General features: G+C 40.8%; 1 protein-coding gene and 1 non-coding gene across 2 annotated transcripts; both read right to left on the bottom strand.

The window, feature by feature from the left end:
• Positions 1-814: 814 nt before the first annotated feature.
• POLR2D (RNA polymerase II subunit D) lies at positions 815-13,844 on the bottom strand. The gene is made up of 4 exons (XM_043487711.1): positions 13,696-13,844; positions 11,187-11,367; positions 4,969-5,064; positions 815-2,003 (listed from the first exon to the last, which is right to left on the bottom strand). Exons 1-4 carry the CDS (start codon positions 13,766-13,768, stop codon positions 1,925-1,927), a joined length of 429 nt encoding a protein of 142 aa, XP_043343646.1. The 5' UTR covers positions 13,769-13,844; the 3' UTR covers positions 815-1,924.
• TRNAG-UCC lies at positions 5,553-5,625 on the bottom strand. Its single transcript has one exon. It is a non-coding gene; the product is annotated as a tRNA-Gly (tRNA).
• Positions 13,845-14,159: the final 315 nt, after the last annotated feature.

The following is a 14,159-nucleotide window of genomic DNA, read 5'->3' as shown; positions in this document are numbered from 1 at the left end:
TTGCCAACAGTGCAAGTCTAGCGATGTTTCACAGATGATCCAAGAGTTTGCAAGGTCTCCTGCTCACTGGACAGTGAGCTGCTGTCCAGGACTGTAGAGAACTGGTCCAGCAGAAGGCACAGACCAGGCTGAGCATCTGTAACACTGCATGAGGTTGCTTTTACCCATCATCCTGACATGAGCTATCGTTTTTTAAATCTGCTTTTAGTTGCCTTACTACCTGCCATTTATTAGCGCCTAACTATACGCCAGGTGCGTTACACAGTGCAAGATTCTCCAGCGGCTCCCCTCAGAGAACCAGGTGGGAACACCACAGCGATGGCCCAGGTCCTGCTCCCGCCACACAGCACACACACCTGGACGACAGCTCGAGTCTGGTATCTGGGTCTGTTTTCTGTTCCACTGCCTGGTGCCAACCACGTAACTGCCTCTTTCAAAAAGTAACTCCACAGGCTTCAAAAAGTAGTCAGTTTGCTTTGTTTTCATAGTCTGATACCAGTGCCAGTGGGTAGGCTACCAAATCCTTGCACCAATTTCTATGAAGCAAGCTAATAACAGCTAGCTAACATGTACTGGGATATAGTGTATGTCAGATACCAACAGGCTCTTTTTAATAATTTTCTCATTCAACTTTCAGTATCTATTATTATCCACATTTTACAATTGAGAACACTGATGAGTCTCAAAGAAATGAAGTCGCCCAAGGATGAAAAGTATTTCCTCAAATTGAGGAAATACTCCTTTAATTGAGGTATAACTGACATTTCCTTCAAATAATGGTGACTTAGAAACCATGTCATTTCAGAAACCGAAAATAATTTATAAAAATAAGAAAACTTTATTTTTGCCTTAGAAGCTGACATAAAACGGCCTTGACTTTTTAAAGCCAACTTTGTTCTTTCCGCAACCTTATCCTTGGATCATGAATTTACTTGGCGTCAACAAGCACGCCAAAGAAAAATCCCCAAACTGTGAAGAAAACAGGTGTATTTCCCCTCTAAAAATTGAGAGCCAAATATTCAGCTATTAAAGTAAAGTATTTTCCTTGCAACCAGTCTCAGATCGAGCGACGTCACTCTAGTGGCTCAGCAAGTGGCAGGCTCCCTCCTTCCAAACCACCATGGAAGGCCTGCTGCTGAGAGGGAGGCCGGACATCTGGACCTGAGGCCCACGCGAGGGCACAACAAAGTGCTCCCTGCTTCACACCCGGCCTAGGAGGGGAGTCTCCATTCGGGAGTGACGAAGTAAGTGCTTTAAGAACACATACTCCACATATACGTTCCACAGGAATCCAAGAAAAAGGCACAGTGCTTGTCCAGCAAAAGGCTGTGTGCTCCACAATACCCAGCAGTTATCCTCAGGATGACAGAGGAGCTGCTCTTCTCAGAAACCCCTTTCCTGTCTCCGGGGTTACGCACAATGATGCCAGGGCTCTACATCCTCTCTTTAAGAATTTCAAACAGTGATATAGGTCTGGTTTAATTCATCCTTTTGCATTTAGGTAAGACTGTTTCCCATACTAGTTTTACATGTTCTAGAAGAGCTTAAAAAACTATGAACACATTGATATTAAAACATGACATGTTAGGAATCAAAAGAATACAAGGGCCAAAGACCATGATATGAGGCAGTCAGTAGTGTTGCTTATATGCACGTCCCCCCACCTCGTCCTTCCCAGAGGCAAGCTCACACAGCCATGAGCAACTACTGCAAGGCCTCGCCAAGCCTGTACAGGTCATCACTGGCCAATAGTCAAGCTTGAAATAGCAACCTAAACCAAAACAAAGCACTGGGTTGTTCTATCCAAAGGAAGGCCAAGTGTCTTCTGCCACAGAATTTCTGTGCGAGTCAGCCCTAGACCCTGAGCGAGGGGCACTGGGCTGGGGATGTGACATAGCTCCCCAGCAGCAGTGATGTCTGGAGACTAATACTGGAAGCTGCGCTTGGTCTGGATGTCATCAAGGATCTGCTGTAGCTCCTCATCTTCAAACCGCCCCTCCAGGCTACAAGAAGAAAACCAAAAGTCAGTGTCACGGCAACTGACAGTGCTCCCACCCTCTTCTTTCATAAGTACAGATCTTGGAGCACCATTGGCTCATCTCTCCGCTCACCCCTAAACACTGACACCTTTACGTTTCAACTCAATTTCTTTCCTTTCCTTTGAAAACATTATTAAGTATTTCAAATACAAAAAAGGTATAGAAGAATTATCCCCACTTGACTCATTAATAAACATTGACAGACACAAATCAATGGTTCTGTGTGTGCTCCCCTACTCCAAAACCTTCTCTTCCTTCCCTAGGAGTAACAATCATCTTAAATTTGGCATTCATTATTCCTACATATATTTTTATACTTACTACTGTATACATAAATGTACCTATAAGCAATACATAACACTATTTTTAAACTATAAGAAACAGCATTGTACTGTATGTATCCTTCTGCAATTTTTTCACTCAACATTCATTCTGGCACACGTTGACATTATCTCACATTGTTCTAGTTCACTTATTTTTTTCACTGCTTTATAATAAACATTGCAAGACTGCACAAAGATTTATTTATCCAGTCTTGTAGACTGAAGACTGTTGGCAAGTTTCCACTATCACTAATAATGCAGCAATATACACTGGAATACATGTCTCCTTTTAAATTATGTTTGAACTGCTTTTAGGACACATACCCAGGAATATAGTTTGGCGTCATGGGGTGTATTTAACTTTACTGGATGTAGCCAAATTATTCTCCAAAGTGACTGTATTAATTTGTACTCCTATCATCAGTGGACCAGAGTTTTAGCTGTTTCACATTTTTGCCAACAACTGGCATACTATAAAAACACTGGTCTCACTACAAAGGCACTCATTCTCCTGGGCTGGCCAAAAAGTTTGGTTTTTTCCTTAAGATGGCTCTATTAGCACTTAGGTGTCTTTAATTTCATTCAAAACAATTTTGTTAGACTATATTGTGACATCTGTCATATCAGCATGCATTAAAAAAAAAAACTTACCAAAATTGAATTATTGTGTGGCCACTTCTATACTGAAAAAAAGCAACATTTTTGGCCTATTATGCTTTATTTCAAGAAAGTAACACAACTGAAGTGCAAAAAAAAGATTTGTGCAGTGTATGGAGAAGGTGCTGTGACTGACTGAACATGTCAAAAGTGGTTTGTGAACTTTCGTGCTGGAGATTTCTCACTGGACAATGTCCCACAGTCAGACAGAACAGCTGAAGTTGATAGCAATGAAATCAACACAATAATTGAGAAAACAATCGACACTATACCACGCAGGAGATAGATAGCCAACATACTCAAAATATCTGAATCAAGCATTGAAAATCATTTGCACCAGCTTGGTTATGTTAATTGCTTTGATGTCTGAGTTCTACAAAAGTTATGAAAAAAAAAAAACAACCCAAACCCTTCTTGACTGTATTTCCTGTGCAATTCTCTACATGAATGTAACAAAAGCATTTTGTTTTAAAAACAAAGTTTGAAAGGCGATGAAAGTGAATACTGTACAATAATGCAGAATGGAAGAGATCCTGGGGCAAGCAAAATCAATCACCACCAACATGCCAAAGACCAGTCTTCATCCAAAGAAGGTGATGTTGTATACATGGTGGCATCGGAAGGGAGTCATCTATTATGAGCTCTTTTTGGAAAAGATCCCAATTAGATCAACTGAAAGCAGCACTCGACAAAAAGTGTCAGGAATTAGTCAACAGAAAATGCATAATCTTCTATCAGGATACCTCAAGACCAAATGTTTCTTTGACAACCAGGCAGAAACTGTTATAGCTTGGCTGGGAAGTTTTGATTCATCCGCCATATTCACGGGAGCCTCTTGATGAAGGTAAAAGAGGAGAGTGAAAAAGGTGGCTTAAAACTCAACATTCAAAAAACAAAGATCATGGCACCTGGTCCCATCACTTCATGGCAAATAGATGGGGAAACAATGGAAACAGTGAGAGACTTTATTTTCTTGGGCTCCAAAATTACTGCAGATGGTGACTGCAGCCATGAAATTAAAAGACGCTTGCTCCTTAGAAGAAAACCTATAACAAACTAGAGAGTGTATTAAAAAGCAGAGACATTACTTTGTCAACAAAGATCCACAAAGTCAAAGCTATGGTTTTTCCAGTAGTCATGTATGGATGTGAGAGTTGGACTATAAAGAAAACTGAGTGCTGAAGAATTGATGCTTTTGAACTGTGGTGTTGGAGAAGACTCTTCAGAGTCCCTTGGACTGCAAGGAGATCAAACCAGTCAATCCTAAAGAAAATCAATCCTGAATAATCATTGGAAGGACTGATGCTGAAGTTCTAATATTTTGGCCACCTGATGCGAACAGGTGACTCATTAGAAGAGACCCTGATGCTGGGAAAGATTGAAGGCAGCAGGAGAAAGGGATGACAGAGGATGAGATGCTTGGATGGTATCACTGACTCAATGGACATGAGTTTGAGCAAGCTCCAGGAGATGGTGCAGGACAATCCTGGCTTGCTGCAGTCCATCCATGGGGTTGCAAAAAGTCCAACACAACTAAGCGACTGAATAACAAATTCACCAGACACTGCACCTTCATATTTCCATTTATTTTGGTCTGTACAAAATTCTATTAATGGAAAAAATTTCAATTTTTTTCCTCTTCAATAGAAGACGGTAAAAGGAACCTGGAACAGTTCTTTGATCAAAAAGATAAAAAGTTTGGCGAAGATGGAATTATGAAGTTGCTTGAAAAATGGCAGAAGGTAGTAGAACAAAATGGTGAATACGTTTTTCAATAAAGTTCTTAATGAAAATAAAAAATGTGTTTTATTTTTACTTTTAAAACCAAACGAATTTTTTGGCCAACCCAATGGTGGTGATATCCAGATATCACACAGCTTTTAAACACAGTAATTCTATTTGTAGGAATTTATTCAACATACACAGAACTTTTCACCACCAGTACTAACCTTGGGATCAGAGCCTTGGACTCCTCAGCAGTCTCTGGACAAAGGTTGGCTAAACAGGCCAACTCAAACTTATGAAGCTTCTTCTGGAGCAGCAAGCTGATCACAGGGGAGAAATACCAAAACAAGCCAAATGATGAATAAGAAAAAGGGGATGAAATGTAGGTAGCAAGGAAGAGAAAAAATGTAAAGCATCTGCAATCTTTCCATTAAGATCAGGTTTGCTGCAAAATCCCACATTCAAATCAATTCCTGTTCCTGTTTCTCTTCCTGGAGAGCAGGAAGCTATGAATCAGGCAAAGACAATAAAAGTAATCTGAGCACACCTAAGAAGGATTCTTGTGATGAAAACTTACCAAAAAAATGCTCTCTACCTGGAGGACCATACCATCTTTTCCCCAAGAATTGATTTTGTTGTTTTCTGCTCTTCCTACCACTGTTCTTTACTTCCTTTGTTAATTTTATGTCTTAACACACGATGTTAGATTTCCCGGATCTAGTAGGCATTTTGACTTGGAGGAAATTCTCTTTTTTAAAAAAATTTTTACTTGATTTTTGGCCACAATGAATGGATTGCAGAATCTTAGTTCCTTGACCAGGGATCGAACCCAGACCCTCTGCAGCGGAAGTGCAGAGTCCTAACCACTGGACCACCAGGGAATGCCTCAAACTCTTTTACATGTATCTAAGAAATAAATATAGGCATATCTTAGTTTGTACAAATCTGTGTATAAGCTGCATCTTATTTTAAATGTACTTCTAGTTCCAACTGTGAAAAAGAACATCATTAATACGAATCATATCCTGGATTCTCACACATCTACTATTTTTTCTAGAAAGATAATATCATTTTAGTAGAATATTTTATCAAGAGTCAATGACATCAACTATATGTTAAATTTTCTAAACTTTAAAAAATATTTAATTTATCTAACTATCTAGTTTTCCCTGTGATGGGTCTCCGCTGCTGCACACGTGCTTTCTCTAGCTGGAGCGAGCTCCGGCTTCTCGCCGCGGAGCACGGGCGCCGAAGCGCAAGCTCAGAAGCTGTGCCGCATGCGCTCAGTGGCCCCTCGGGCACGCAGACTCTTCCCCAACCTGGAAGCAAACCAGTGTCCCCGGCACTGAAAGGCAGATTCTCAATCACTGGACCACCAGGGAAATCAAACTTCTTAAAACACAGGTTGTCCATGATAAATTCGGTTTCAGAAAGGACCTGTTTTTGAAAGTCTTATTTTTGGCTGTGCTGTGCGGCATGCAGCTTCTTAGCTCCCTGACCAGGCATCTAACCTGCATCCTCCTCAGTGAAAGCACAGGGTTTTAACCACTGGAATGCCTGTGAAACCCTTGATTATCTGATCAGACAAAATCATCTACTGTCCTTATCACCTGATTACAAGTCTACTAGTTATTAAACAAAATTGAGAAAATAAAGACAGAAAAATGGCACCCATATTACTACCTAAACAAAATCAACATTACCATCTTATATACCATTCCAAACATTTTTCTATGTTTTAGAAATAAACTCACTCATTCTATTGTTTAACTTTTGGTCACCTAATAAAGCTATTTTCATTTTGTAAAGAAAAACTTACACAGGTTTATAATGTAGTAAATCTATGTATATGGAGGGGTTTGTTTGTAAAATGAACACATGCTCATTTATAGCAAACACCCCCCTCAAAAAAACCCAACCAATATGGGAAAATAAGCTGAAATTCTACCCAGAAATAACTAGTGCTAACATATTCATGGAGTTCCTCTTCCCCTTCTCTACATAATTAAAAAAAAAAAGAAATCATAACATGTTATTCTGTAACTGGCCTTTCTTCACTCAACAATACAGTCACTGTCTTCCACATTTTTTTTTAAATTTATTTTTATTAGTTGGAGGCTAATTACTTTACAATATTGTAGTGGTTTTTGTCATACATTGACATGAATCAGCCATGGATTTACATGTATTCCCCATCCCGATCCCCCCTCCCACCTCCCTCTCCACCCGATTCCCCTGGGTCATCCCAGTGCACCAGGCCCGAGCACTTGTCTCATGCATACAGCCTGGGCTGGTGATCTGTTTCACCCTAGATAATATACATGTTCCTATGCTGTTCCCTCGAAACATTTTACACACGTACCTTTTCCTTCGACTTGGCATTCAACAGGCATTCAACCTGTTGCTTAATTTATATAGCAAACGTCCTGCTCTTGAACACTTCCCTTGCTTCCAATTATTCATCATTTTGAATAATGCATTCTGAACATCATTGTAAATACATACTTCATTATGTATCTGATTACTGTGTGTTTTAAAGATAAATTTCTGGAAGCAGAATTACTCAGTCGAAAGATATGACCGTCTGGAAGGCTTCTGAGAGACAGTGCCCTGAAAGAGCTTTACCGTTATACACTTCCACCAGCAGTAAAAGATGGTGGCTGTTTCCCTTACTTCTTACACTAGGTTTCCCATTCTTTGTCTGTTTGGCTTAAAACAACTTATTATTTCAATTCAGGAGGCCAGAAGTCTGATTAAGATGTTGTCAGGGTCATGCTCTTCCTAAAGTCTCTAGGACAGAAGCTGTTTCCTGCCGTTTCTTAGCTTCTGGTGCCACTGACAATCCTTGGTGCTCCCTGGCTTGTAAATATGACAACCATTCTCTGCCTGCATTGTCATATGGTATTTTCCCTGTCATACTCTCCTTATAAGGGTAACAGTCATACTGGATTAGAATGCACTTTAACTGAATATGACCTCATCTTGACTTGTCTGCAAAGATTCTATCTCCATAAAAAGACACATTCACAGGTACTGGGGATTTAGTGCTTCAACATCCTTTGAGGGGACACATTTCAACCTATAACATGGTCCAAAGGGGAGAGGTTTGGTCTCAAAAGGTTCCAAGAGAAATAGTCACTGGGGAGGCTTCAAAAACATTAGTCAAAGACCCAGGCCTACTGAGGAACAGGTAAAGGATGAAAAGGGCTTCCCAGGTGGCTCAAGCAGTAAAGAATCCGCCTGCCAGTGCAGGGGACGTGGGATGGTTTCCCACTCTTTTAAAATCTACTTAGCCATTTTAGCATGTCTTTGATTTCCTTGAAGATGAACATTACTTCATATGAATTAGATAGTCATTTGAAGTTGTGATATAAATCTAGTCATTAAAGACTAAGTTCATTTTTATAAACTGGGTGTCACCTCTTACTTTTTAGAGCTCTTAACATTAAGGATTATCAATCCTTTCCCAGTTTACTTATACTTACATTTTAAGTATGGCAGTCTATTTGATATAAGGAAGTTTAAAGATATTTATTGCAAATTCATTTACTTATTCAACTAAAAACTAGTTACTGCCTTTAATGAAATAGACAGTGATGAATATGATCAAGTCCTTGCTCTTGCAAAGCTTACAGCCAACTAGAGTTTATCAACCTTCCTCACATATAAAGTCCTACTAACCACAGCCAAAATTGTACATTCACTCATGTTATCACATAGTATTTTTATGCATCATAGTTTACATTTGCGTTCTTAATTTCTAAAGAAACCAGTTTGGAATAAGGTATACAGGGTTAAAACTCTGTTTCAAAATATTTTCCCACTAACTTAGCAAGCCACCTTTGTCATATACTGGAATCATATAAAATATAATAAATTTGGAGGTGAATCTGTTCCTTAATTTCCTATTCTGTCCCAATGATCTATCCTCACGCCAAAGTGTCACTATTTTAATTATTGCCATTTTTTAATGTATTTTAACATCCTATAGAGCAAATTCCCTTTTATTTTTCTTTTTTAAGTTTTTTCCTGACACGTCTTACAAATTTAAGATCTTTTGCGGGGGGGGGCGGTATTCATTTATTTATTTATTTTTCACTGCTGAGGATATATTTTTTTCGGCACCATTTCAAATAGACTGTGCTACTCACTGGTAGGATTCAAATAATTGGTGTCTTGCCTCAGCCACTATGATCTATTACCATTTTATCTTAGTTGAATTATATGGAAAAGTAAGCTTTATCATGAGTATATTTGAGAGAGAGAGAGAGTGATGAGTGAGTGAGTGTGCAGGCTTCTCAGGTTGCTCAGTGGTTAAAGAATTTTCGCCGGCCAATGTTGGAAAGATCCCCTGGAGTAGGAAATGGCAGCCCACCCCAGTATTCTCACCTGGAAAATTCTAGGGACAGAGGAGCCTGGAGGGCATATATATATATATATATATATACACATATATACATCAATTCCCCTGAGGATTTAGAATGGCAGTAAAGGTATACACTAATTTGAAGAGAAATGACATTGTTATAGTATTAAGACCTTTTATTTGTGAATGTTTAAGTCCACCTTCATTTATTCATTTTTTTGGTCAAACAATTAGCAATTTTGTATGGAACGTTTTCCCCATGAATACACTCAAACTTTTCACAACAGTCCATACTTCACATAGTTTTATCACCTCATTTTCTGCACATTTAACTTTCTTTTTTTTGTGGCTGCACTGAGCAGCTTATGGGCTCTTAGTTCCCCAACCAGAGACTGAACTGAGTTGCTGCAGTGGAAGTTCTGAGTCCTAACTGGACCGCTAGGGAACTCCCTCTGTACATTTAACTTATGTTAACATCCTTCAATTTCATTTTCTATCGTAATTTTTAATGACAACATAGGAGTTCATCAAATGGATTTACCACTATTTATTTAATTACTACTGAATATTTAGGTTGTTTTTCACCTTTGACTACTATAATTCTTTTTAGAGTCTGCATATATCCATCTTTTTGTTCATCTGCTTTTCCTTAGGACAGTTACTTCTCAAACATTTTCACAGGAGTGGAGAAAACAAGCGCCCCCAGGCAACCTGGGGGCATAACGACTTTCTGCAACTGCAAGGATTGAAGTCTTATGATTTAATTCAAGAATTCATATACATTTTTTGTTTTACTTCACAGCATACTGGTATCTGCTTTAATGTAGAAATGTATTAAATCATATACCATCAAATAAAACTGATACTTCAAGAAAGAGATGCTACCCAGTTTATAAAAATGGACTTATCCAGTGGCTTGATTTATATCAAACTTCAGGTAACTATCTAATTCATACAAATAAAGTTCATCCCCAAGGAAACCAAAGAAATGTTAAAATAGCTCTTGTTTTCTCTGGGGCTACCTGTATGCTCCAGCCCCTCACTGTTCCCAGAACATGTCCAACGCAATTTGAGAAGCAACGCCTTAGGGAGAATAAAGGCTAAAAACCAGTCACCATTTGAAAGGTAAAGATCCAAAAGAATAATCCAAATTTATGTTTGTTTAGTTATTAGCCATGCCATTAAGCATGTGGGATCTTGGTTCCCTGACCAGGGATGGAACCAAATTCTTAACCATTGGACCTCAAGGGTAGTCCCTCTTGCTATGTTAATGAATATAATTATAAACATTATATAATTATATACTTATATACTATATTAAAATAATATATTAATATGTAATAATGTATTATATAATATATAGTATATACTATACAATATAATATAAATATAATTATATAATTAATTATATAATAATATATTCCACCAGGATAATTCCCTGGTGGTTCAGTGGTTAATACTCCACACTTTACACTTCCACTGTAGGGAGCGTGGGTTCAATCCCAGCTTGGGGAACTAGACTTCACATGCAAAAGGGCAACTAAAGCGATCTGCCACAACTGCTGAGCCCTATACTCTGGAGCCTGCAAGTCACAATTAGCGAGAAGCCGGCATGCTGCAGTGAAGAGCTGATGTGCAGACACCAGGACCTGACACAGACAGATACGTAAATAGGTATTTAAAAAACACAGCAAGACCTCTAGGACATATCAAGTGAATAATAAATAAATAAGTCCACTTTATTTAAAACATAACAGGGCTGTGTGTTTATGACTTGTATGTATATGAATTCATGGAATAAGCTCTGGAGGGCTAACAACAAACTTTTGACAGTAGTCACTCTGCAGGGAGGTAAGTGGGATCTGGGGTACAGAAAAAGTAGGCAAGGAGGATTTTGGCCTAACAAGCTACTTTAAATTTTGTCAAAGATATAATTTTACTCACATGAATCATACAGACGATGCTCATGAGGTAGCAGGGGGGTGGGATGGGTGAGTGGGGATGGTGGTGGTGACAGCATTCTACATGCAGATATCCAACAGTCTGGATTAATAAGAACTTTCTTTCAGCACTCACCTACGGACACTGGCAATGGTCTCTCTGTTTTTGAAACGACTGAAACGGGCAGTGTAATTTAAAGTTTTCATGAAGACCTCGGAAAGTTCCTGCTCATCCTCTGCACTCTCATTCTGCTGCTTTCGATGCTCAAGAAGCATATGAACTTCCGAATTCAGAAGTGTCTCAGCTGTTTCAAACTCTATTTGCGAGAAGCATAAATGTCAACTGAAAATATTTCTTCCCAAGTCAGCTTCTAAATGTTCATTTGCCTTAGTGACTGTCAGCAAATTTCTGCCCCTGCAGAAATCCAGAGGCTTCACATCCTACAACTGCACAGTGTTCAAACAAACAAAACACCTTAAATAAAAAGAACCGAGACAAAACCCAAGTACCAAAAACTGGTTTATCATGAAATTCAGAAAACCACCTACCTCTCAGTTATCACACCTTAAAAAAGAAAACAAACATACATGTCCATTATGCCTACAACGTCCATGAAGCTGTCCTCGGAAATATTTCACCCTGAGTCTATGAAATACAATACTGAAAGCAATCTCTATATACAGTACTAAATAGAATTACAGTACAACCAAGGAGATCCAACCAGTCCATCCTAAAGGAGATCAGTCCTGGGTGTTCATTGGAAGGACTGATGCTGAAGCTGAAACTCCAATACTTTGGCCACCTCATGCGAAGACTTGACTCACTGGAAAAGACCCTGATGCTGGGAGGGATTGGGGGCAGGAGGAGGAGGGGACGACAGAGGATGAGATGGCTGGATAGCATCACCGACTCGATGGACATGAGTTTAAGTAAACTCCGGGAGTTTGTGATGGACAGGGAGGCCTGGCGTGCTGCGATTCATGGGGTCGCAAAGAGTCGGACACGATTGAGCGACTGAACTGAGCTGACAACCGCTAAGTGGGCTTAGCAGTAAAGAATCCACCTGCCAATGCAGGAGACCTGGGCCTGATCCCTTGGTGGGGAAGATCCCCTGGAGAAGGAAATGGCAACCTACTCCTGTATTCTTGCCTGGGAAATTCCATGGACAGAGGAGCCTGGGGGGGCTACAGTCCAAGGGATCACAAAAGAGTTGACACAACAACTTTGCGACTGAACTGCATCATCACCCATCAAGTACTACCTAGTCCTTTAAAAGAATAGAACAGTTCTACACAATTTATGATTTCTATAGCATAATCCTATTTTTGCAAAGAATAAAGAGTATATGTATAAGTATATATTTATAAATAAGCATGGTTTAGAAGGATAAACACTAAACTATTTATAGTTGTTTGGGTGAAAAGGTGTGGACTTTAATGTTTTACTCTGCATATATTAGTAAACATTTTTTTTAAAAGGAGGGTACTGTTTAAGTTTTCCCCACTTTGTTGTTGTTGTTCACTAACTTCGTGTTTTTCAGTACCTGTAAGATACATTTTGAAGTCTTAAGCTTTCTACTTATTTTGGGTTTTTAAATTACACATTACAGAGAAGGCAATGGCACCCCACTCCAGTACTCTTGCCTGGAAAATCCCATGGATGGAGGAGCCTGGTAGGCTGCAGTCCATGGGGTCGCCAAGAGTCGGACATGACTGAGCGATTTCACGTTCACTTTTCACTTTTATGCATTGGAGAAGGAAATGGCAACCCACTCCAGTGTTCTTGCCTGGAGAATCCCAGGGATGGGGTCGCACAGAGTCGAAGACGACTGAAGTGACTTAGCAGTAAATTACACATTAAGTCCATCACACAGCACAGAAGTTCCCTGATAGCAAACCGTGCTTTACTCGCTGTTATCTCACAAAGACTCTCTTCTCTCATAACCAAACTCTGGCCAGGCTCCTGTGCGCCCTTTTCTCGAGTAGACTCAAGGTTGTTCCACAAAGACGAAGAAAACACTAACACGATTTCTAACAGCTCAAGGTTGCATCCCTGGGATGACTCTGGCTCCTTTACAATGGCTGCTTCTGAAAACTGAAGGCTGTCAAAATAATTTGTTTGTTCCAGACAACATCTGAAGATACGGCCCTCGTCTCACAGCGCAGAGCGAAGGGTGTGGGAGGGAAGGCGCCTAACCCCATAACCACCAGTTAACAAATCCAAATGAGCTTCAAACGGACCAACCCCCGCTTCTCGTAATTTTTCACTTCCCTGACTATGAGCCCCTGCTCACCCCTCTCCCTATTATTTCTTCATTCTCCCTTTAAAACGCCCAGTCACCTTTGTACAAATACAATCTAGATAGATTCCACGCTTCACGCTTTTCCCTACTGCAATAGTATATTAACCTGCCATTACCCCTTTAGTGTTGGCTTTATCTTTGACACAACCGTCCAGCACTTCCCAGTTTATGGGCTAAAACAACTTAAACACGAACAAGAGGCCACCCGGGGCGATGTAGAGTTGGAGCCGACGGCTCCAGGGCTGCCGGTGTGGACGCCAGCTGGCCAGTTCCCGCGGTACCGTGCCCAGCCGGCCCGCACCCTCCTCCTCCGCTCCCTTCGCCACGCCTGCCCAGGCCCACCTTTGGGAAAGATGAGTTGTGATGCGTCCTCCTCTACATCTCCTGAGCGCGGATCGCTACCGCCTGCCGCCATCCTCTCGCCGAGAACCTGTATTCACGCTGTCGGAAGCGGAAGCTCTTTCCGGCCGCCGCCACGGAAGGGGCGTGTCCTTGGGGATGGGGCGGGGCCCCACTGGAGATGGGCGGGCCGCGATGGGTGGGCGAGACATCCACGAAGTGGGCGGGGCCACGGGACCAAGCGGCCTTAGACGCGAGCGGAGAGGGGCCAGAGCGGTGGCGTCTTGCAGGTCTCTGCAAGTGCCGCGGCAGGGTGGCGTATCCTGCGGCCACGGCGGGAGAAAACCGGCACTTTCTTCAACAGTAGGTACTTCGCCGCGAGTCGTGGGCACTGCTCACTTGGCATTTCTGAGCCTCGGCTGTCTCACCTGTGAAGTGCGGATGAGGACACATACCGGTTTCCAGGG

Source organism: Cervus canadensis, chromosome 15 (genome assembly GCF_019320065.1).
Source record: "Cervus canadensis isolate Bull #8, Minnesota chromosome 15, ASM1932006v1, whole genome shotgun sequence".
NCBI lineage: Eukaryota > Metazoa > Chordata > Mammalia > Artiodactyla > Cervidae > Cervus > Cervus canadensis.
Note: the sequence above shows the minus strand (reverse complement) of the source record. Positions and strands in the feature narration are given on the sequence as shown.

Coding starts and splice junctions, on each gene's coding strand:
- POLR2D (XM_043487711.1), bottom strand. CDS start 13,768: ATGGCGGCAGGCGGTAGCGATCCGCGCTCAGGAGATGTAGAGGAGGAC. Junction 5,065..11,186: donor ACCATTGCCAGTGTCCGTAG/GTGAGTGCTGAA, acceptor CCCTGTGATCAG/CTTGCTGCTCCAGAAGAAGC. Junction 2,004..4,968: donor TCCAAGGCTCTGATCCCAAG/GTTAGTACTGGT, acceptor TTCTTCTTGTAG/CCTGGAGGGGCGGTTTGAAG.